This window comes from Coturnix japonica, chromosome 2 (genome assembly GCF_001577835.2).
Source record: "Coturnix japonica isolate 7356 chromosome 2, Coturnix japonica 2.1, whole genome shotgun sequence".
Taxonomy (NCBI): Eukaryota; Metazoa; Chordata; class Aves; order Galliformes; family Phasianidae; genus Coturnix; species Coturnix japonica.
This window is the reverse complement of record NC_029517.1, coordinates 18,902,199-18,927,422: the sequence shown is the minus strand read 5'-3', so window position 1 is coordinate 18,927,422 and position 25,224 is coordinate 18,902,199. Positions and strand designations below refer to the sequence as shown.

Sequence of the window (25,224 nt, the reverse complement as noted above, 5' to 3'; positions counted from 1 at the left end):
AAGGGGTCTTACACCAGGCACAGCAGCCTGAACACCTAACAACCCTATTATGAGGAAATCCACTTTAGTAAACATTACACAAATCTCTTGTCGGCTCAACAAAAGTCACTGTAGAAGAGAAAGAAATACATCCTTTAAGTTGAGCTTTTTACCTCCATGTGTAATGCTTTCTGTTTTCCATAGGATTCTATTTTAAAAGACTTTCTTTGTTAAAGTGATTAGCTTTTATAACACTGGTGAGTCACTGTCCAGGAGATGAGTCACTGTTCAGTAAACTGATGGAATCCCTTTTGTAATTCCATAGCAATGCTTTACATATAAGTGTCAACTTCAGATACGGAATCTCAACTTTAACCTATAAAGTAGCACAGATAGGCTGGGAAATTTTGCTGCACATATAGGTAGTGTGTAAGCTAAAGGAAAGGTTGCTGTGTGCAAATAGTTCTACAATTGCCTGGTCAGTTCTGTGACTGATGGGGTGTGCAATCCAAACAAGTCTGGAGATCACTGCTCCAAGGTGCATCCAAGACTTCTTCACGGGACAGTAGAGATGAAGAAATGGTCTCCTTTGTAACTCTGAATATTCCAGAATCCAGTTTCCTGATGATTCAATCCGTCTCCCACCGCATTTTGAATGTTAGGAAAATAAAAACTGTTTTCTTCAGTTAGACACTCCATTGATCACAGGCTTCTCTTGGCTGCCCTCCTGTGAGTTGTTACTTTTAAGCACTGGCTGTAAGAACTGCTCCACCTCAATTGTGAAAAGACACTGTTTTGATAGAAGACCAGAGCCAATATCTTCAAAATCACATTTGTCCTTTGCTCTGGAAACCTTCAGAAGTGACGTAACATTAACCCCCCTCACTGCAACAGCAAAAGCAAACATTTCTTAAGAAAGCAAATGAAAGCCAGGATATACCTCATTGTCCTTCCGACAATCGACAATCACTCGGCAATCTCTTAATCTGCAGAGTGTGTGGTAAAAGATGAAGCTGTTCTTGATCAGCTGCTCATTTGTTCAAACAGCTCTGACTGGCAATCAGGTGTCCTAATGCAGCTCCACTGTCCCAACCCAATTTGCCTTCAAACGGCTGCCAGCAAAGGGAGATATTCAATGCGCAGATGGCTGGGCATATTGATAAGAAATCCAGTTAAATTGTAACACACTTTTTTTGTTCTCCTCCCATGAGTAACAGGACAAATCCTCAGCTTTACTGTTCTCCAAAAATCAGTATTCATGAGATTCATGCAGTGGCTCTTAACTAGATTAAAAGCTGTTTGTTGTAGTTTGAATGCTCTTCTGAGTCAATGCTCTACAGTTTTCAGTGCTCTTAATTTTCTCATAGTGACTGTTAAGACAGAAATGACTTCTAAGCTGCTTCAGTCTCCCCTTCCAACACATATTCCACAGTTTCCCTTATTAAGCATAAAAATGGAGAAGTTTTTCTGTAGGTAATTTAATTGATAAGCTGAGGTCTCACTGGCCCCCAGCATCGTCTCACTTCCAGGTCAGCAACAATAAGAACCCACACTGCCAAGAAAGTCCCCCCTTCCTTCTATGTTTCAGAAGCAGACCTGAACTTAAACTCAGATGCTGCCCAAATGCATGAGTTTGTTGAAAATGTACATATAACATTTCAACTTGCACGCCTTTAAAATACCAGTTGGAAATACCAATAATGCTCAAAAGAAAATCCACAGTAGAACTTTGGACCTTAACAATAACAGCCAGTGGAATAGAGCGGTGACATTAAAAAGAAAATATAGAACCTTTATTTACAATAAACTCCATTACACAGAAAATGATCCTAAATCAGATCTCCAAGTGTTGTACAAACATTCATGTTATATGCCTCTGACAGAACTGCAATCCCAAACTCGCTCTTAGCTGCTGGTAATGAATCCAGAGGCTACAGAATACATTCATGACTTCAGAAGGCTACAAATGGTAGATAAAAAAGCAGGTATGAAATTCCATCAGTGCTGTTCAAAAACAGCCAGACCATAAGAAGCAGAACTAAAACTCGTGCATCAGTCCAGATACATTAGTGATAGAACATACTCTGCTGCAAGGTCAGCACTTCATCCTTGGTCAAGAATAGAATAAAATAAACATAAAGCAAACAAAACAAGTATAGAAGAACAATTATGAGACCTTATCTTTCCCTTTCCTCTCCCACGTGAGGAGCTATTGACTCCTGACACAGTTTAAGAAGGGTTCATCTGACAGGCACTCAACACTCACAGTGATAACAATGCAAAATTACACCTCCCCCCAGATATCCAGTGTAGTCCGGGCTCCTGACCACAGCATCTCAACACAGCTATACAAGAACACACTATCAAGATACAATAGAAGCTGCTCCACAATTTAAGCCTTTACATACAAAAGCCAGCAACCAAAATTAAAGCCCAAAGATTGAGATCCATACAACAATCCAATTGCATACAGCCCAGCTAAAAAGAAATGTTCACAATCTCCAAACAGAGTGGGTTTAAATGAGCTCACTTCTCACTCCCAGTAATACCTCTGCCCCATGCTCAGACATACTCAGGCAGGTTAAAGAACTATATTATCATGAGTTGTAAACTCTCAGAAAGTTCAGAACAGAACTCTAGAAGAATCCCTCCAACGTGTATATGCAACCAGAAATAAAATGTGCAGCTCAAAAAGAAATAAAGGTTCTTTTCTTTGACTTTGAAACTGACGTAAATGCAATGCAAACACTGTATTCCTGGGGATTTTCATAGCACCATTTCAAGCACTGGCAATTGAATAATTTACTGCAAGAAGGGGTTTGGAGAAACTGCATTTTACTGCATAGAACAGGCCCTGTTGTGAGACAGCAAGCAAAGGGAACCTACATATTCCTAAGCCATTTTTGTGTTCTCCCCATTCATTTCAAAGGACACATCTCACTTTCATTTCACTTCAGAGCTCCAATACATAAAAATTACCCCACATCTAAGATAAACCGATTTCTCTTGTACTTCTCGTGAACAGAATTACAGCAATTACTGCAGCTGTGTATTCCAGCAGTCTTGTGGCACATTATCACCTCAAAGTGAGTTTTCCATTCGGATGGATCTTTAAACAGTGCCAGGGAGTACCTATGAAAAAGGATGGTATCTCCCTGCATAACAGATAGGGCTGTGAGGATGTACTACATTACTACATTAAGGTCTGTAAGACACCTGAACACTTAACACATTAAGAATCACCTTTACTGTTAAAAAATGTGAGACTTGTTCTGTGATTTGAGTCTTTTGCATTGCATTAAATGTGAGCAGCAAACTGTTTCATCAATTAGAGTATTTGTAGGATTACCAGCTGAACTTCTGCTCTGTGCAAGACCCACTTAGATAAAATAGAACCCATATAAAGCAAGAAAATAAGTAGTTCTTTGCCCTCTCCTGCCTCCCTGCTTAACTTTTTAAAACCAAAATTCAAAAGGAAGTTATTTCTAATAATGCCAATTTTTAAGAGTAGCCTTAAAGCTGGAATTAATGAAATATGAACAACAGTTCAGAAAAACGTGTCAAAACGTAAGAAAGTTTACTCTAAGAACTTTCAGATTTGCAGGAGATAGTTCAGACTTACACAAACACATTTTTCCAAGTGAGGCATTTCTGAGTATAAGAATTGTCAGGAAAAAAAAAACAAACAAAAGCTGAGATATCATTTCTTTAAGTTTGATTCATTTCCACAGGATCAGTTCTTCATATTGTATACTTAAATTTGAGTTAAACAAATTTACTAAAACCGCTTTCACAACGTTTCTTCATTATACTAACTTACAACTGGTCTTGCAGTTCCATAATGATATATTCCAGCTGTTCCTTCTCCATTTTATGGGCTAGATCCATATCTTCAATTCTTTGTAAGAGCAGCTTATTCTGTGAGACAGATTCGGATAGCTGGTTTTCTCTGAGTCGTACCAGTTCCTCAAGGTAACCCTGGAAATAGAAGTGTTAGGAAGCGTTAAAGAACATTCAAGCAGAAAAGTTTTCCTTACGTACATTCATGTTTTTCTGGTTTAAAATCAATAAATAGAACTGCACACATTTTGCTCTTATCAGTAAATTGACTTAAGATTAGTAAGGTGTTTCTTAATCAGTACTGAAAAAATCAAGTTCTTATCCATGTCCCGAGACTAGGAATAGAAAGGTCTGTGAATCAGTAAGGCAGTAATGCCATAAGCACGAAACATTAACTGTTTTGAAATGCATAGAGCAGTTACTAGCACAAGACTGGGACTCGAGAAAATAAAAGAACGCGTTATGTCTGTATTGTTAATGAAAAGGATCCCAAATTACTATAGAAAATCCAGTTGCTTTGAAAACCTCTTTCTTGGGACAGAAAGCTGCAATATCATGTTGTATGTTAAAATAACAGAGAGGAAAGTTATCAAAAGTGAAGACTCATCTACAGGAAAGCATAAGGTATGAAAACTGGCGATGGTCACTTCTAGGAATATTGGATATGTTTAGGTGGAACGTGCATTTCTGTCAGTTTTCCAGCTGGTAATACAAAAGATCTGGGGGCAGTCCTAGTCATACACCAACTAAGTAGGGCTTTGAATGTATTTAAAGGTACATTAGGACATACTTAAGTCCCCTGCCTCACAGAAACATCAGACATACATTTAATGGAGATTTTAGACATGAAGCATCAGTAACAATAATATTAACAGTAAATACCTGCATCAGTAATGACATGAGATGTGTCATCCCACCAGTGAAAGTATATAAAGCTCCAGTATAAACAAACAGTTCACAAAGAACTTATGAGCTTACTACACAAACAGCCTATACCACTCCAAAATAAAGAAGGGATAATTTCCACATAATTAAAGAAGGTGTAAACTATGACTCATTGATCTGGAGAGAAGACGACTTGGAAAAGACAAACTCATCCTATTTGCAGGGTGGCATGGAGAGGGCAGGAAGGAACCGACTGTTCATTTTTTACCATACAGGAGCTAGACACCATCAAATGAAGCTACTTAGAGCCAAATTCAGAAGATGGAAAAGGAGGTGGCTTTTCACACAACAGATGGTAGGCACGCAGAGCACCTTGCCAAAAGAAAGAAGTTTTAATGCTCAAAACTTGCATGGAATCAAGGGGATATTTGATACATCTCAGGTTATTAAACAAACCAACTTCAGAAAGCTCTTCAGCTGATATGGGTTGGCCATGAGAACACTGAAGTGAATATGCGTTTTAATTTGTTTTTATTCTTCCCTCTGCATCTACTTTGGGCAAGCATCCAAGATAAGACAGCAGGGCAGACAGATCCTTGCTCTAAACCAGCATAGCATCTTTGATCCAATAAAGCAGCGCTATGATTTACATTGCTAAAATAGTACCTGGTCCCATCCCACTTTTCACACAACTCAGTAGATACAGATCAAAACCGATCTGATGTTTTAGTGTGGAAACACAGCCAAAATGCTGCCTTAAATACATTCCTGAGCCTCATGGACTACTCGGGTGGGGAGGGAGAGGTTTTCAGTTTAGTTTATGTGTTTGAAGAAACTCCTTAGAACAGCAGATTCTGGTTTACAAAAGCAAGGAAAACATCTTCTGTACCAGAGAGTACCACAAGGAATACAGCTCTTTCCACACTGAAGGTGGTATCAGACTGGGTGAGAAGATGGTATCACAGCAAGTTGAATGCCAACATTTAATAACAAGGAATCACAAACAGAAAAGAAATAATTGTAAACACGTTTTAAAAGGTACCGCCCACATCTGCCATCTCACAGTAAGTCTGACTTGTCCACTTTTACTTAGAAAAACAGTAACTAGGTTCCTTCACATGCGTTATAGTAACCCAACTCTAATTCTGCCCATTCTGAATGAGCATGGGCCTTAAGCAATGCATAGCTACATTAATCCTAATAATCTGAACATATTCTCAGTCACACTGTGTCAGTATGGCCACAGTTACACTAAAACACAAGTTCCAAATGACCAAGTCTGAAGTCTGACTGTTTGTTGGGAATGATCACATGCAAACGCTACTTCACCAATGGTAACCTGAAGTTATGTGGGAGAATGCTCGCTGCTGCCCCAGGCCAAGACCATGGCCAAATGCTCTTATAATTTAAGTACGTATGTGGCTGAGTTGGTGCTGGGATCTGGGCCTTTGTATTAGTTACTTTATTAGCACATGATCCATGAGTATTCTCTGATTTTGATCAGGGTTTACCACAGTCAACATACGTAGTTCTCAATTGCTAGAAGAGTCATTCTAGATGCCTTCTGATCCTTTTTTTCTTTTCTTTTCTTCCCCCCACCCCGTGCAATACAAACTAGAAAGGCAGAGAGGTAATTTTGTAATTCCCTAAACTAATGGAAATAATTACACCTCCAGGCATCCTTATGTAGTTTCATCCTTTCATATGTTTACTGAGTTGAGTGTTTCAAGAAAACCAAATTGTGACACTAGGAAAAAAAAGTACTAAAACCACAGAGTTATTTAAAACCATGAAGCATTTGTCTAACATTTTCTTCTCTTCCAATTTTTATTTTCTTTTCCTTTCTTTCCCTTTCCACTATTTCTTTGTTCTACGAATTATTCTCCTTTCTGCTGTTAGCTAATACACCACTTGTGTCTGTATTTTTAAGAAGCTACTATAACCCACCAACAAACATTTTGCTTTTTAAGTATACAGAAATGCTAAATACGCTGAGAAAGTTTGTCCATACATTGCAATTCCACTTCACCTGTTACTTAAGAGTCTTTTGAGGGGTAGAGGGAGAACCTACCTTTGCTTTCTGTAGGAATACTCAGTATGTCACATAAGCTTCTCAAATCAAATACAAAACACATTCTTTCCTTTCTCATTGTAGCTCGAAGCAGGTCTTAAAACTACAAACATTTTGAAAATTTATCTCAGTGTTACTGAGAAGATAATTATGCATTTCATTCCTGGACAGATTACTTTGCCAATCATTTTGTTTACTTTTGAACTAATTGTTCAATGTTACTTCCATCATAAAAGTCTTCAACTGGGATACAATGAGCATTAATAAAAGTGTATGGTGAACTTCTAAATTAGCGAAAGACCCCATGGGCAGTCAAGTTCACTTCAAACTCACAACATCTTCTGAGATACACTACCCATAAGACTGGAAAAAGGAGCCAAAGCTTCTTCATTAGAAGCTCTAATCTGCTCCCTGAATTATTACTCTTCCTTCTCCCCAGACCTCTCTTCCATCAAACTGTTGAGCAATGACATTACACTTAAGACCACCTGCAAGGAGCCAAATAATATTATTTTTCAGCCTTTACTTAAATGGCTGTGTTACCAGTTGTCTGGTGATCAGATTTGGCTCCATCTCCCCCACAGACAACTAATCTTTTACCTTCTGTTCCAATGCAAGGCGGTACTTCTGTTCTACCCTTTTGCATTTGTTGTACCAGCTGTTTTCATCCACGATGATAGGAGGACCAATGTTCTCAGGAGTACTGCCTTCACTGCCACTACTGCCCAGTGTTCTTAGCTCTTCTTCATCACTGCTGATGCTGTCAGAACTGAAGAATCACATTTATTAGCGAAGTGAAAACAAAACCTACGTTAAAATGCAAATTCAGCTTGAAATTAAAACACCATAGTTGCTAAAGATATCTGAAGCTCTGTAAGCCAATAACAATGGGGATAAATCAAGCACAATTTCTGTTTTGACCTTTATTTGTAAAGTCACCTGAACGCTTTACAAAAGTCTACTTATTGTCATAGTTAAGTCTCAGACTGCAGTCTCAGGGCAAGCCAGACAAATGTATGCAGGATGTTCTCCTGGAATATGAAGGATTAATGTAATATATTACGTTATCTAAGGAAGCAATGACTTAACCTTTCCTTCATGATTTCAGGGCAAACAGTAGTATCTGAACATAAACTGTACTAAAGCTAAAAATGCAGGTTATGTTAAAACATGATAAATTTAAATGAGAGTTGTGGTTATTGTGAAAACCATGTGCCAGCTATTTCACAGAATGTAAGTATGCCCCTAGTGCAAATTCAGTGTTAAAATATCTTTCTGTCATTCCAAATCAACAACATGCGCCATGGAATTCACACGTCTGTCTCAAAGATGAGCATTTTAATTTATCCCAATGCCCATTTGAAACCTTCCTTCATAACTATGCTTTTCAGTATACTAACAGTATTTACTAGGTTTTTTTAGTAGTCACATTCCTTCTATCCAAAAATATTAAAACTTCATAGGATTATAATATTTTATCAAATTGTTTATCCTATAGAAACATAGAAGTTATTCACTCTTTAACTGCGTTTTGGAAATCTATATTTTCCAAAGTAAATGAGTATACAAGTCTACATTTAGATAGGAATAGGATTTTGAATGTGAAATGAAAATCATGAAGACCAGTGTGACATAAAACTTACACTTTCTTACTTAAAAAAACAGTGTAAAGATAAAGAGTACCTTTGGATGAACTTCAGGTAGGGGGTGTAATCTATGACAGCTGGAAAGGTGCCATCCAATCCTTTGCCCTTCAGACAAAAACTGATAAAACAGAGGAACAATGGTAAGATTATATCAAGAAAATCATAAGACAATGAAAGGTGAATCTTACAAATGCATAATTTGATTTTTTTCTTCTTAAGGCCTATAGCATTCAACAGTGAAAACCTACCCAGCCAAAATATATTGTTCAATACTACAGGATAACAAACAAAAAAACACAACAAAAAGAAATCCCTCAGAATTAGGACACAGATCAGGGCAAGCAGTGCAGACACTGATTTTTAAATACGGACTTTTATCTAAAAAGACAGGTGGATTGCAAGGGAATAACAATATAAGGAAAGTCAGCTGAAACCACGATATCAGAAGAGCTGTAGATGAGTTTGAAATTGCCAGTATTTAAGCTCAATTAAAGTCTCTGCAGAATGCTTACATAACCATTCTGCTGTTTTTAAGTAAAAAAATCCGTTCTCAGAAACAGTTCAGACTGTCTCTTTTCGATTACTTTATGGCGCTGGGCTGCTCTAAGATGATGAAAACTAATGAAACTAACATTCACAAAATGTTCTTGAGCTGCCGTAGCTTTATAAAGCTCTCATATGCACTGTATTCTTTTTGTACCGGATATAAAAGACAGTATTTGAATCCCATTTTATTATCACAGAAGTGACAATTAATTATGCTCTCAAAAAGAACAAATTCCTCCCTCCTCTCTGCTTTTTCCAATCTGAGAAGCGCCGTTTTTGACAGCGCAGTCACTTCAGTGGTACCTAAGAAGAACATCAGAAAATAAAAAGACAAATAAAACAAAACCCATCCCCTAAACTCAGACTTATTTAAAGTATACCCACAATTCTACACTGTTGCGGGGAAAAAGAAATTCTGTTCTCATCTGGGCTTCCCCAACTCTACTCCCAAAGTATTTTTTACAGCTCACAGAACCACACAATGGTTTGGCTTGGAAGGGAACTTAGCTATCAGATAATTCCAGCCCCTCTGCCATGGGTAGGTAGGTGGTTTCACTGGATCAGGCTGCCCCATTCAAGCTGGCTGCAACTACAGCTTCTCTGGGCAACCCTTCTTATGCCTCACAACCCAGTTCCACAGAGGTAAGTCAGTCAACATCTGTAAGGGTGTGTGAACTGAAAAAAGCAAATCAAATATAACGTGTATAACAGCAGTATCTACAGACTCTTAGTCATTTAAGCCACAATACTATGAATAACACGTGGCATAGTAAAAATGCTCCTGTAGGTCCACGTTCCTGTTTTTCCCAGATAATTTCTTGGTTATTAAGAGCTGAAATGACTAAAATTTAAATGCCTCCAATGGGAATAAGTAATTGTTCTGAATGCTTTTAAGAGATGCATACAAAACGCGTTCATACTAGAAATCAGAGGACAAAGGAAGAGTGCATTCACTCATACAACTAAAATCACATACAGATACACATACACATACTTCATGCCACTGAGGCTCATGGGAGCCAAAATCAATTCATTATAATTTAAGGCAAGATTTACGTACTGCTGATCTCCTCATCCTACACTTCTTATTCATATATCGCTATCCTCCTTCCACGTGTGGGATATAGAAGCATTTTTACTTTATATAGCGTAAAACTTATATGAATGAAATCTGGTAAGATTTCAATCTGCTGCATGCAAAGCCATCTCCCTTATCATACTGCAGCATACTTCTGTTCCCCCACAACATATGGTGATCATGCAGTTAATCCAAACCAATGACTAAATGTTGGCAAGAGAATCTATCCGGCTTTTCAAAATGCTCAGCCCATTTTAGTTTTGTTTTATGTTTTTTTGCTGTTTTTGTTTTTTTTAACCCCCCAAGCAGACATCCCTTTCCCTCCTCACAGCAGTGTTGCCACTTATCTGACTCCAGTATGAGTCAGCCAATAAGACAACTCAGCCAATAAGACCTTTACTTTCCCTCCTTGTCCCTCATGTCTTGCATCCACTTTCTGTTCTATGAACAGCTGAAGTAAAGGCTGAATGCCACAAGAAAAGAAAGTCATTATTCAACACTCCCCCCCCCCTTTTTTTTTTTCCTTCTCTACATCAAGCTTTATGGCCACTTAAATCTTCTGCAATTACACTTCTGATTGCTTTCAGGATTTTGAAAGAAATACCACATAATCATCCTGTATTAGTTATGGCATAACTTTGTTGTTATCCAGAAGAGCCATTCATGATGATCCCTCTCTCCGTCCTCCTCAGCTTTGTCTCTCATACTTATCAGCTAAACTTAACAATGTTTCCCATAATGTGTATTCACTTTCTGGGAGCATTCTATTAAGAAGCATGCAAATGCAATACCTGAAATCAATTGCATTGAGTCCCAACAGCATACCAGCCAGCATATTTGCTTCTTCACCAAGAACAATTGCTCCATCCTCATAAAATCTCCTTCAAGAAAAAAAGAATAAAATACCTCCGTTAACACTACTTTGTTTCAAATAACGATTGTTTTCATGGCTAACAGAAAATTGAGAAATCCAGTTTAAATAAAAACCCATGTGAACCCCAGGGGCACTCATACTTCATTTCCAATAAAGCAAACCAATAGACTGCATAATGCAGAACGCTGTAATCGAAAACTTCAGACAGAAGAATTTATAACATTAGCCCTAAGAAACAGTAGAAGAGGATGGACAACATGCAAAGATAATGATGATACCTTATACTTCGTTGTTGAAAGGAAGAAATTGGTTTTTGAACGTACACAAAGCAAATCATTCCATGGTAAAAAAATAATAACAATAATAAGTTTTAGTTACACTGTCTTTCTCCTCCCAGCTACCAAAGGAGCCACTTCCAGACTGAAATGTTCCACAGTGCAGCTAAATAGGACCCACCTCTGCCATGTATGGTTTTGTAATAAGAATCTGGAGGTGCCCAATAGACTAAATGCAGCCTGTTTAGCAAAGTAAAGGCATTCGGATGATTCATAGAGATCTTGAGTTGACTGAATGACAGACAACCAGGAAATATGTTGGATCTCAGCACCTAAGTCTGTTTGGACTCACTAATAAATGAACACTGCAATAAGCACACACTTCCTTTGTAGTATGGAAAGGAGATGTCCAAGACTTTGGATGGTGGATGGATGGACAGTGGAAGCAAGAAACCTGAGAGAATTCCTCTGGGACGATAACATTTATCTCGGAACTAGAATCCCTGTGACGTACAGATTCTGTTTCCTAAACCTTGACTTGAGGTAAGATAACAGAAGGCTAAACCAGCAGCCTATTGAGGCAGAATAACGAGCTAGATGGATCAAAATAAGTCTATCTGCAAACTAGAAACAACGCTCCCAGTACTAGCAAACCTTTTAACTGTTACTTCTAAAATCACTGCCAGATAACCATCTGTACTGTGTACAGTAGCTTGTAAAATGCTGCCTGTGAAGCATTCAAGCAAAAAGGAGACATAGCATAATTAAAACAGTAAGATGTGAGCTTTTGCATTTCTGAAATCAGCTACAGTAATCTAGTCAAAACTGAAGTCTCCTTGGAAGACTCACAGATTTTTGCTCAGTGCTATAACTGACATATGACAACAGGAAAGACGGGATGCTTTAGCATAAGACTGCGTTGACCGATTTTTTAGAAAGGAATAATTGTGTGTTTATGCCTAATCCAGCCCCCTACCAAGTGTAACATGCAGATCCAGCATTAACTGTTGCACTGAAGTACTAGGCTGAAAGTCACTCGTCTAAACTAAACAGCAAGATTTAAGGAGAGCTGGCAGTGCGATAGATGCACCTTATTCCACACACATACGTGAAACACATGCTAAGTTTATATACATATTCACTAAATATGCACATAGCACAAGCACAATACATCATTTAAAAATGTAAATGCACTGTGTAAAGCACCACTAAAAGCAAGCCGCTTAACAAGTATTCGAAATACCACATAGGAAAGAGAGTGCATCCATTATTGTTGGTGGATCTGAAGTCCACAGCACCAAGATTTGAGAGTGTAACCATTAATTCTAATCAACATATTTCATATATTACTTCAAAACAAAAATTGCACATATTATGTTTGCAGCACAAGAAACTGATTCCTAAGTCTATAGCACTGAAAGAAAATCCAAACATAAAACATTAAATACATGAATTTGAAACTGCTAATAAGATAAAATCGCTGTTATCTCCTATTAAACAACCTGCACTATCAAGCAGGTACACATGCACTACTTAACCATAAAGGCTGTGACCCTCCTCTTCCTCCTCATCTACCTCTCAAAAACCCAAGTCTTTCTTCTGTTTGACACAACATAAGTTAATTTCTTTACCAGAAATCTTTGCTTTATCAGCTTCTTGTCTACTGCAAACACAAGAAAATCCAGATAAAATAAAGATGACAGAATGGGAAATATGTTTACCAAACTGTGTTTCAAAGTCATCTTAATATTGGGAAAATAAAGTGAAAACTGTCAAAAAATATTTTAAACATAAATAATATTCCAAATGAACAGAAATTCTTACAGAAATTCTATTCTTTTCACTGTCTAAAGCTTTTTGAGTTCAACATAAGGCTCCACAACTCATGCAGACACAGATGTTTTCATCACAGATCAATAGGATGCCTCTGTTTCAGGATGAAATATTATATAATAAATTGACACACTGCCTAGAACCAGTCCAAAACAGTGAAAATAATTTCTGTCACAAAGCATATTCTTGTCTGTATCAGCTTTTATTATCAAGCGGTACAACAAAAACCTGTTACATGTTTTTCATATTACATCAAGAAATCTAGCTATGCCTGACCACTACTTCTGTATTTGGATTGTGAGAGATGAATTTAATGGAAATCTTCACATGAGCTAACAACGTGCACCTGAAGTCCAGAAATCCAACCATACCCTGGGCTGCATCAAAAGAAGAGCGACTAGCAGGGTGAGAGAGGGGATTCCTCCTCTGTCTTTCACCCCTGTGAGACCCCACCTGGCACTCAGTATGGCATCCAGCAGTGAGACCTCCAGTACCAGAGCAACCTCTTAGAGTGGGTCCAGAAGTGGGTCCATCCATGTGCAGGAACACTTCTATGAATACAGGCTAAGAGTTGGGGTTGCTTAGCCTAGATGAAAGAAGGCCCTGCAGGAATCATGCTAATGCCTTCCAATGCATAAAGGTGGCCTAAGGAAAGATGGGAAGAAACTCCCACAGTGCACAGTAAGAAAAGGGGCAATGCTTTTAAACTTAAAGAGGATAGATAAGAAATTCTTTACTACAAAGATGGTCAGTACTGGACAGGTTACCTGCAGAAGCTGTGGTTTCCCCATCCCTGGAGGCATTCAAGGCCAGGCTGGATGGGACTATTGAGCAACCTGATCTAGTGGGTTGTGACCCAGCCCATGGCGGGGGGGTTGGATGATCTATTGCTATTATCAGGCTACAATTTCAAAGTGAGTTCTTTCTTTTGAGAGCTTTTCTTCTCTTTTGATCTTTCAAGAATTACAACAAGTTTCCACATTTTTTAGTCACTAAGGGATTTCTGCAGTAGCAATTTTGCACTTTTACCCATGCTAAAAATCCTATGAATTGATACAAACTCCAGGTGTCTTTCACTAGGTTACATCTCTTCAATTTACACAAATTAAGTGCAACATTCACTTCCAAATTTAAGTCTCACACTTCAGGAACAATCACTAAAATATCACAGAAATAAAAGTCTTAGAGACCTGGTTGTTTTGTAGTCCCTCAGAGCTGTGGAAATATATTCAGACAAATGTTTTTCCATAAGTGCCACTCTGATCCAGGCTCGACCCTGCAAGAAAAAGCAGATATCAAATATTTAAGCATTACAGACTGAAACACTTAATTTCACATCTGAAACTGAATAAAACTGAGTTACATGGATGACTTGATCCCGATTATCAAAATTACCTCTAAACAAATTTTGTTGTACTTCATTACTGTAATAATGAAAACAAAACATAAACTCTTACAAGTAAATGTAAAGTACTCAAAAATTTGCACTTAAAATTTGTGTCAACACACAGCCTTCTCAGTACGGACATCCAAAATTCCTCCCATGTGCATCTTTAAAAATGTAACACTCCTATGCATACTAGTTGCATTAATTGGCTTTTTATTACTATTGTGATGTGTCATAGAGTTTCCCAGAGAATAAAAGAAAGTTAAATTAATGTATAAACATACTTGAAAAAGCAGCTTTGCAACTTGTTGCTTGTTACTGGGTTTTTTTCTGGGTATAGAACTGTAAGCTACATTTTACACAGAAGAAAAAGAAATACAATCAAACCGACTTTTTTCTTCCCTACCTTGGCTCTAGAAGAACTGACATTCTCCATGTTCTCAATACTGCAGATGCAATTGTGGGAGACTTTTCGGCACGCTACCCGAATGTAGTCCCAAAAACTACGAGTGCTTTCATAGCCAAACCAGTTGATCTGACCTTAAATCAAAATACAAGAAATACAAAAATATGTAAAGATTTACGAACCTTCCTCCTTCCTTACTAAAGATGAGCATAATTCAGATACTTTCCTGTGTTTCCTGTACACACCTTGAAAAGACAGCACTGTATGCTTACAAATCCACTAATTCCTGAAAACTGGCTGCACAGCTGTCAAAAGGAACTCGCATCATGCAACTCACTCTCAGTGAAATCCAATGTGAGAGGTAAGTGTGGGGCTTCTGCCTACACACACCATTTATTTGGCTTATACTGATTAGCAAAGCAAGCTGGTCACAATTACAATATGTTTTGTTGTAACAGAGGGCTGTAGTCTCACAAGCAGCTCTATACATGAGTGTGACTATTTTTGACTTCAGAAGGAACAGCCTTCACTTGACACTCAGCAGGAGCAGGACCTTCAACTAACAAAGGACTTCGCGTTTATCCCACCAAGACAAATACATATCACTTAAGATTTTTCTCTATACAGGAGAAAGTAGAATTAGCTAAACCACAAAATTGCCAAAGAACTTCCTATTTCTTTCTAGCCAAAAGCAGTAACAGGATCACTATGCGCATATAAATACTAAACCTAGTTACAAAAGCTATTACTCTTAAAACACGTCAGCATAACATTATCCAATAAAGGGCCATGACAGCTTGGAATTCATCTTTTTCATGACAGTGGTGACTTCAGTACTTCTTTAATGTGCCCTTTTCACCCCTGTTATACCACCGCCTCCTTACCTCTTCTATCTAGAGATCTGTCTCTCGCAGTATGGGCAGCATTACAAGCTGCACCTTACAGAATCACGCTTCCTCTCCTGTCACCTGGGTCTACAAGCACAAGTTCTCTTCTACAGACCTAACTCATACCCTTCCCCTTTGAAATTTCTGCTTATGTTTTTAAGACATTATGAGAAATCATGGAATTTTAATACAAATTTTATTAATATTCATTGCTTAAAAAAGAAAAAGAATTGTTATTTACCATGGCTTTATGGAAGTTAACGACTATAAACTCAAATCTGGACCATTTATTTAAAGATACTGCCCCAGCATTACCCTAACAACCCTGACAGAATGAAGTCATTTACGTTACCATAGACAAACATATCATGTATGTTCCACCTGCCTTAAAACATTTTACACAACCCATTGCATTCATCAGCCTGCTTTTAGTGCGCTCCCAATGACACAGAGCATGCATGCAAAACACATTAGTCATTCCCATCAATAAAGTGCAATTTCTTTCAAGCCCTGTGTTGTAACACTTGAAATGTCATGGTAGATTTATCTCAGTTTTCCCTTCAAGTTTTGATAGAGTAAAATAATTACTGGCAGTATTTAGCTTAATAACAGAATATTCCCCATTTGCTGCCTCTTTTGCAGCATTTATTTAACTCTGCAACCCTTGCAATCACAAGGGGGAGACTGAAACAACAATGTTGCTTTTTGATTTTCTTCCTTTGTTATTCGAAATATTATTTTATTTGCAAATTCCATTTGCCCGTAACCCACGTGCCAGTTGCCAAGGCTTCTCTGTGCTGCCTGTCCTGAAGCTGTGAAGCAAATAAGTATTGGAATAAATAAATATATAAACAAATTGTGTAACAATTTTTGCTCAAATACCACTAAAGCCAGGTTGGGAGGGGGCAGACAAGTGTCAAGTTGTTAAATATCCGTAATCACTCCAACAATCTTTGTCACTGCGTGTTCCTACCCCACCGTGTGATTTCTTTCGCCCTCTGACAGAATGACAGCAGGTAGTAATTGTGCTACTCAAATGTCAGCCTACACGCAACATTATTCACAAAATTTACTTATGAATATTAAAAAACATGAAAAGGAGCGAGTTGTCATGTTACACATCTATATTTAGATGATGTCCTTTATAATCCTCAAATAATTTCAGGAACCACACAAAGAAATGCGGAGAAGCTTCTGAAGTCCTTTCCATGTGGCTGTTAGTGCCAAGGAACACACTGTCCTTTCAGTGAAGCAGCTTCCTCTCCAACAACCAGAGAATGCAAACAGACACTTTCTTGAATTGGAACATCTGACTCTGATACAAGAGGAGAATCGACAACTGACCTTTCTCAAATGCAATTTAATTCACATCTATTACATTGACATCTCAGTAGTGAAAAACAGCTTTGCTGCAAGGAGAAGGGGAAATCACCTAAACATGGTGTGTAGGGAACAAAAGGAAGGAAGGGAGAAAGACGAGGAAGCAGCACCACAGACCAACCCGCTATACCTAAAAGCAAAAAAACACCAAACCTACAGTTGTCTGTCAGTCCCAGAACACAGCCTTATCATAAAGCAGGAAAGCAAGCAGAGCTAAGTACCATGGCAACATCCAGTTCCTTAATTACCAGCCGAGAAGGCTTCCAACACAAACAACAGAAACACATCTGAGAAAAACAGTTTCTTGACTTCTCCGCAGCAATGTAGACCATATTCTTATATGTCCCAGCAATGGGACAGGCACACAGAGCCAGAACTTCCATTCAGCACTGAGGAGCTTCTAGGAACTAATAAATGAACTCTCCCATCAAAAACATCCCCAGTAACACTTTATTAACCAACCTTTCAGTCGATGACTTAGAATCTGTTCCAGAATGGCTGCAAAGTTATTAAATTCGGGGGACGAGTCATCTATCGTCTCAAAGCAGGAACGGTCAATCAAGGTCTTGACTGAAAACCTAGAGCAAAAGCAAAGTACATTCACAAACAATGTCCATAATTGATGGTCCTCTCTATTGGGACAGTAGTTTGTACAAAACAAATGAACAAAAACCCAGAAAACTACCTTGGTTCAGTTTGAGCAACACAAACAGAACCACACCAAGAAATAGCATGGAAATACAATCATCACTGCTTGTCTTTGGCGTAAAGCCTTAGAAATGAAAACACAAAATACTTGATAGGTAAATGTCAGAGGACAAGAAAATAATTAGCTGAAATATTTTAGTAAAGCTGGAGAAAAAGAAGCAATCAAAGGTATTCAACACCAATTGATTTGGCACTTCCCTCAATACCCTTTCATTCCTAAAACCCATGCCCAAGAATCAGAAGCTTTATTCTGATAACTTTAATTTTATCCTAAGCAGGAATAATCCAAATGTGTTATAAACTAATGCACTGCTATGCAGTTGTCTCTGTACATTAACATGGACAGGTTGATCTCCTTGTGAATGGTGATAATCTCTACTGAGTATCACATTAAGTCACTATTAAATCAGAAAAGCTACTAATTTAAATGATGTAATATCTGAAATTCGAAAGGCTCTATCAGGCCATTCTCAAAAGAAAATAAGAAGCAACTAAATACAGCTAACGTTCACTAATAGTTACATCCACACTTACACATCTTAATTCCTATTCAAAAGAGAATAATTTATACCCCTAGAAACATGACAACAACATGCTTTTCTCTTGCTATCTCCATTTTATTACAATCAGTTTTTGCTTTCTGCTCCTTGTTCTTCAGTTTTCAGTTTCAAGGCAAGTTTCACGTGTCCTCAACTTTGAAAGTCAAACAGTTTTGAGGTATCTATCATTGCTTTCTGTAACAACACGTATCTGCACTAATGGGCTCATACTGGAGCCTACGGACATTGTTTCATCGCATCTGGATTTTGGTGGTACCAGCTCAGGAAATTCTCGCTCTGCTCATCCCCAATCCTGTGCCTGATCACACCTGACAGCTGTACCACACCTACTCTGGACTGCACTAGATTTTTAATACTTAAGAGCAGTGAAGCAACTCTAAAATATGGATACACTCATCACAGACACGGATCACAGCATCTCAGTACTGACAATGGCACAGGCACAGCATACAGGGCTGGAATGAGGCTCTCTCAGCCAGCAGTACTGTCTTCAAATGCTTTCTACTGTAAAAACAACTTCCCTGCAACCCTAGTGCAGAGAGCTCAGCTTCCTGATGTATATTTACAACATGAAACTGTCCCTAATTCTGCTCAAACTGAATTGGCAGATACATAGTCCAAGAGTTACAATTCAGTTACACTTTAATACATAAACCTGTGAATAAAGACCCTCCATCCAACCCTTCCTGCAAGCTTCTGCTGTAGCTGCAGTGATTTTGGCAGGGCAGGAATCAGGAGGGAAGAGCGTGGGGGAGGAACCTCCTTCTGCCATGCCAAGATATGACTCAGTTTTGAACTCCTCCACATCTTTAACCAGTTCTAAGTAGGTGAGAGACAAGTATTCCCATGAGTAAATCTATACCTAGTAAGTACCACCACTATTCATTACTTGAAGGGCAGTAATGATTGCTTGCTCAAAGCTGTACCACAGCTAGGGACTGATTAGAAACAAGGGTCTGACAGCTTATCATCATTCATGGCTATCTTTTTAAATGCTTGTATTACCGCCACCACTTCTCTTTAGAAGTATTCATTTTCATCTTTCTGTTCTACGCTTTCATTAAAACCTTAAACGACCTTTACAGCTAGAGCAAATTTGGCTGAAATTGGCTTTTGAGAGAGCTGCCAGGGAGTGTAAGCATGGATACCTCACATGGATACCTCACTTCTATAGATACAACAGTGTGAGTAGGCAAAAACTGAGCAACTGGAAACGTTCTGGGGGTCATTTAACTCAGTCATTAAAGTCTCACATGTTATTTCCAGTGTACAGCCCCTCAAAAGAAAGCCCACACTTTTTTTCTCTGTTACCTAGAATTACTAAGGGACTAATGGTAAGGAAAAAAGGTTAAATATGAGGTACGTGTGAGTTATTAAGAAACAACACGCAAGTAAACACAACAGAATTAGAGGTTGAGGACGAGCAGTGTTCTTGTTTCCCTTTGCTGCTCCCAATTCCACACTCTCTCTGCTGAGCTACTACAATAGCACTACACTCTGAACAACAGGATACACACACTGCAGAGGGTAACAGAAACTGTTCCAAATATGCATGAAAAGCTAAAGGGATTTGAAAACAAACTTACAGTTCTCTAGGATGAACTTTGGTGAGCTGCAATAGCAGAGGAATGATTTAGCCCCCAGAACTATCACTCCCCTACAACAACAGGATTTTGATTTTGGTTTGTTTTTATTTAGTTCTGTCTTATTTCTCCCCTTTCTCCCACTCCATATAGTAATTGCCATTGGAGAGATTCCAATATCATTACTTCCAAGTGATGTCTATGATGTTTTCAGACCCCTCCATATTCATCTCTGTCACAAAGGTAGTCCTGCTAGAGCCAAAAAAACAACAGATACAGAAACAGCAGCATTCTCCAGCCTTAAGCAAAGCTTCTGAAGCATTCCTGATTACCAACAACTTACAGAACTATTTGGGGAGCTGATTCCTCCACCACGTATCAAATTCCTTAGATAACTCCAAACCAGAGCCAAACCTTTTCTGGTTATATTCAAACTTAAAAAGCACTTTTAAAGACATATGAAGCAGCAAGAGGCTTCCAGTCAGAAAAGGAAGGAGGGTAAAAATTTAATGGCTGTGTGAATGTTGCTTTTCATTGGAGGGCTGCGATCCTTTCAGTTTTCAGATCAATGGACGGATCTCTTCAACTTTAATTTGTTTGTAATTTGGGAATGAGTGTAAAACAGATCAGTGTAAAATATTTATAAGAACATAAACTACTAAAGTAGGAAAGTCCCCAGGATGAGAAATGAACATCCCTTATTTTGTAGGATACTGCTTGTATGTAAAACCTGACAGCTCACTTAAGGGTCAATGTCACTGACATGCAACAGCTCTTATGTGTATCAGCTAAATCACCGTTTCAGAAACCTTTTTCCTACCAGTTGTTCAGGGTTCTGTGCTCATTCTAAGAACCTCGTTTGGCCTAAAGTAGGGAGAGGGAAAGACTTTAGAAGCACGTATTATTTATTCAAACAAAAAGGATAGAAATCATTGCATTTAAACCACCGCTGTGCAGTTACACAAGCACAACCACCTATTTTCTCATACAATTAGTTTAGGGAAGCTATCATTACTTCCTGTGGCTACATTGCTACCCAACACTTCACTAAAAACCATCTGTTCCTTCCAAAAAAGTCTAAGGAACTACCCACAATGACATGAAGAACCAGATACCATCGCTGCAAGAAAAGACTAAAAGCCTTAAAACCTATTAAATGGAAATCTACTAAATTAAGGCTTTGACAAAAGAGCTTATTAAACTATTAGAGACTGTTACTAGATGGTAACTCAAATGAACATCTTCCTTGTAATCTCTCACTTTTGAGAGCTGAAAGAGGGAAGATTTAGGTTGGATGTCAGGGGGAAGTTCTTCACTAGGAGAGTGGTTAGGTCCTGGAACAGGCTGCCCAGGGAGGTTGTGGATGCCCCGTCCTTGGAGGTGTTCAAGGCCAGGACGGGGCCCTGGGCAACCTGATCTAGTAAATGTGTATGTTTGGTGGCCCTGCCAGGCAGGGGTTGGAACTACATGATCCTTGAGGTCCCTTCCAACCCGGGTCATTCTGTGATTCTGTGTGATTTTCCCAGGTAGCGAGTAGTATCACCCAGATATTAACTGAACCAATTAATCAGAGCAACTTTTACCAGGACTATCTCACTGCCACAAGTTTTTGAGTGGAAAGGACTATTGGCACTTTCAATATTTCAATATTAATTTGAATATTCCTAATATATATAGAGAGAGGGAGAGAGCACTTTTCTATAACAGCAAATGTGTAATAACTACTGGAAGACAAGAAACATTCAAAACATTTTCATTCAAACTGGTGGAAGAACAGAAACAAATGTATGAACTTCATAATAATAATAATAAAAAGCTTCTTTCTCACCATGTTATTCAAATGTTAAGCTGTCTTGACAAACAATCATCTTCGGGATTTGAGAAGAGATAGCAAAATTATGCTTTTACTGAAAATAATAGGTGTTAGAGTTTCAGTGAATTCTGTTTTCTAAGCTTCTTTAAGTATGTTACAACACCATGACAAGTACGTGGAAGAAATAAACCGAATAATAAAATGTAACAGCACAGCCTGCAAGAGTTTCTCTTAAACAAGGAGGGAGCGCAAAGCGGCAAGATCTGCACAATGCAGGATACTCCCTTAAAAGCAATAGAGCACATCCCGCACAACTGCGCTATTACTTGATCAAACTTGGCTTCCCGCACCTGTGGGTTGACGATATCTGTGTGGCAACAGCAAAAGTTGTGGCGTTCAGTAGTGAAGACAAAGAATGATCTGTTGGTTTACAGGACTTGGACTGTTCAATGGCTTGGACTGGGAGGGACCTTAAAGCCCACCCTGTACTGTGGGTAGGACTCAGCTGCCCAGAGCCCATCCAAGTGAGCCTTGAGTGCTTAAAGGGATGGGGCACCCACAGCTCTGGGCAGCAGCGCCAGTGCCTCACTGCCCTATGAGAGAAAAATGCCACCGTAACACCTAACCTACATCTCCTCTCTTTGACCTCAAAGCCACTCTCCCCTGTCCTGTTGCCATCTGCCCACATTAAAAAGTCGGCCTCCTGGGTACGCTTAAAAACTGTGTGAATTTACACTGTAGCTCACATAAGAGCACAGAAGACCTCCAAAAAACACTCGAGTTTGCTCGATACCAACGGAAACAAACGTAGGGACGACACCATTGCTGTCAGCGCGTTTGTGTGTTTCAAAGTTTGCAGTGATGTAACGGGGCAGCGCCGTGTGAGATTCAGCACCGCCAGCAGCGGAGCGCTCCCAGGGGGAGCCGCAGGACGTGGACAGCTCATCCATTAGCGCTATTAGGATCAAAGGAACTGTTTAACGCTGTGGGTGTCGAGCATCTCGTGGATGTCCCGAGGCACATTTCGTTGTTAAACACAGCCTCAGTGCTACAGCCTCAGCGGTTCAGCACTGCGGACGGCCGAGCCGCTGCGTGACTCAGGCACGAGAAACCCCCGCCACGCGATGCCGCTGGCCCCGAGGAGGGAATCCCCGCTCCCAGCCTGAGGGCTCGCAGCCCGGCCCGCATGGACAGAGGGCCGCCCAGCCTTCACCTGCACGGCACATGCGGCCCCGCCGGGAGCCCGCAGCCCCCAGCCCCGCTGACCGCCTCTGAGGCGCTGAGTCAGAACGGAGGTTTCGCACCGGCGACAGCCGCCCCGAGGCCTCGCACGGGGGTGGGGGAAAAAGAGGAGGAGGAGGAGGAGGAGGAGGAGGACACCGCCAGTGCCGGGAGGGGCGGGAGGCGCGGAGGGGAGGCGCGGCCGGAGGGCAGGGCCCGGGGTTCACCTGCAGACCGTGATCAAGTTCCGCCTCTCCACCGCGGCGTTGCGGGACGGGACGCTCTTCCTGCGGGCGGAGGCGCCGAGCCCCCCCAGGCCGAGGGACGCCATCTCGAGCGGGGACGGCCGGAGCCGCCTCGGCCGGCGTGGAGCCTTTGTTCCCGGCCTCCCGGGCTGGGGGACGCCGCGTTCACCGCCGCCCGCGGAGGAAGAGGAGGAGGAGGAGGAGGAGGAGGAGGCCCCCGCGCCGCCCCCGCTCCGCCCGCCGGCAGCTCCGCGCGGGAGCAGCGCCCTGAGGCGGGCGGCGGGACGGGCCGGGAGCTGCCGGGGTCCCCGCGGTGGGGACGGCTCGGCCCCCCCCGCTGCCGGCAGACACGGCGCTCACACACAGCGCCGCACAGCGCCGGCAACGCAGCCAATGGGCGCCAGGGAAGGGCGCGGCGCCGCGCAGACAGCGGCCGCTGCTTCAAAGGGGAGCGCGCCGCTAGCGGAAGCGGACGGAGTCGGGCGCGGCGTGTGAGACACGGGCACCTGGGGTGAGGTGCGGGAGGGATGAGTGCGGCCTGAATGCGGCCTGAGTGCGGCCTGCTGTGCCTTGCTTCCTTTGTGCTCGCTTGCTCGGCACGTGTCTGTGACGCTCGGGGTCCTCGAGTGAATCCCCGGCCCTACCAGCGGGGATCTGCCTGCAAGTCATCAATCTATTTCCTAGTGAGGCGCTGCCGAGCCTGTGAGAGCTTCTTCCATTGCCAGCTGAGCTGGTATCGGGCTTTGAATCGATTTGAGCTGCCAGGCATTGGTTTCATGAAATCGGGAAACCATAAAGACTGAAAAAGCCTTGAGACCACCTGGTCCACTTATCAGCACATCTCCACCATGCCCACTGCCTGCGTCCCTCAGTGCCACAGCTACGTGTTTCTTCAGCTCCTCCAGGATGAGCAGTGATTTCAACACCTTCCTGAGCAGCTGTGCTGCTGTCTCACTGCTGTTACGGGGAGTAAATTCCTCCGAATACCCAACCTGACCCTCCCCTGAATGCTTTATGATATACGTAACCTTTAAAGGCCACAGTTGTGGTAACATGAATGAAATTGCAATACACTCTGCAGCCAAAGTGCAGGTACTTGTCCCTACCCCAAATACCCAGCTGCTGACCCAGCTCCAAAGAGCTTTAAGTATGGAGCTTTGCTTTTGTGTTGAATCATATCAGAGAGACAGAACAAAACAAAGCTCTGGGCGCTGAGCTCCAAGGTAGCACAGTTCATCTGAAGGACAGCCATGCAGTGGTCTGTTGTGTGCTGTGGGTGGGCTACAGGTCAGTCGGGGAGATGTGAAGCTGTATGTGTTAATGTTTTCTCTCCTTTCTGCTTAATAATAAAGGATTTGTGCATGGTAAGGTTGAATGGTAATGTAAACTGTAGTACTTCAGTTCCACTCAATTATGCATAAATCTTTCTGTTCAGGTCTAAGTATTCATTGCTATTCATGAAGTATAAAGAGATGCAAATCCACACTGGACAGCGATTTCCTCAGTGAATATCACTTGCCAATAGATGAAGCTGTTTCTTGTAGGTGCTGTCAAACAGAACTCTGTTCAGTGCTTGGCTAATGATTAAGTCACCTGCAGCAAAGTTGTGTTGAGGTTAAAACTTTAAGATGTAAATTTCTATGTAGATTACCATGTTTTCATATGTAACACAAAAATGTCTTTTTCTCTTCTCCATTGGAAGACCTTAATAAATTGTTGAAAGAGTTGTTGCCATTTGTTAAAACTTTTGATTCAGTCAACAAAAGATCATCAGATATTACTTGATATGCTAATTTAGTTTCAGCTAATCTTTATTCAACTTTATTTTAAATGATAGGTAAATCTTTCCATGTTCCCTGAGGTAAAACAACTTCTTTGCTTGTGTGGTTTTTGTCACTAATATTATAACTCAATATTAATATATCAATATTAATATCAATAAATAATATTATAACTCAAACACACCATGAAGTTTATATTTTACTCTTTGCCTCTCTTCCTTCTGCC

General features: G+C 40.4%; 1 protein-coding gene across 1 annotated transcript in view; it reads right to left on the bottom strand.

The window, feature by feature from the left end:
- RUNDC3B (RUN domain containing 3B) overlaps window positions 1–23,546 on the bottom strand; it is a 35,964-nt gene extending 12,418 nt beyond the window's left edge. The window contains exons 1-8 of the mRNA XM_015853389.2: window positions 23,200–23,546; window positions 17,550–17,665; window positions 14,821–14,954; window positions 14,218–14,303; window positions 10,837–10,926; window positions 8,459–8,539; window positions 7,376–7,544; window positions 3,800–3,957 (exon numbers count right to left, since the gene is read on the bottom strand). Coding sequence (XP_015708875.1) covers window positions 3,800–3,957; window positions 7,376–7,544; window positions 8,459–8,539; window positions 10,837–10,926; window positions 14,218–14,303; window positions 14,821–14,954; window positions 17,550–17,665; window positions 23,200–23,303 — 938 coding nt within the window. The 5' untranslated portion in view covers window positions 23,304–23,546. The remainder of the gene's footprint in view (window positions 1–3,799; window positions 3,958–7,375; window positions 7,545–8,458; window positions 8,540–10,836; window positions 10,927–14,217; window positions 14,304–14,820; window positions 14,955–17,549; window positions 17,666–23,199) is intronic.
- Between the last annotated feature and the right edge of the window lie 1,678 nt (window positions 23,547–25,224).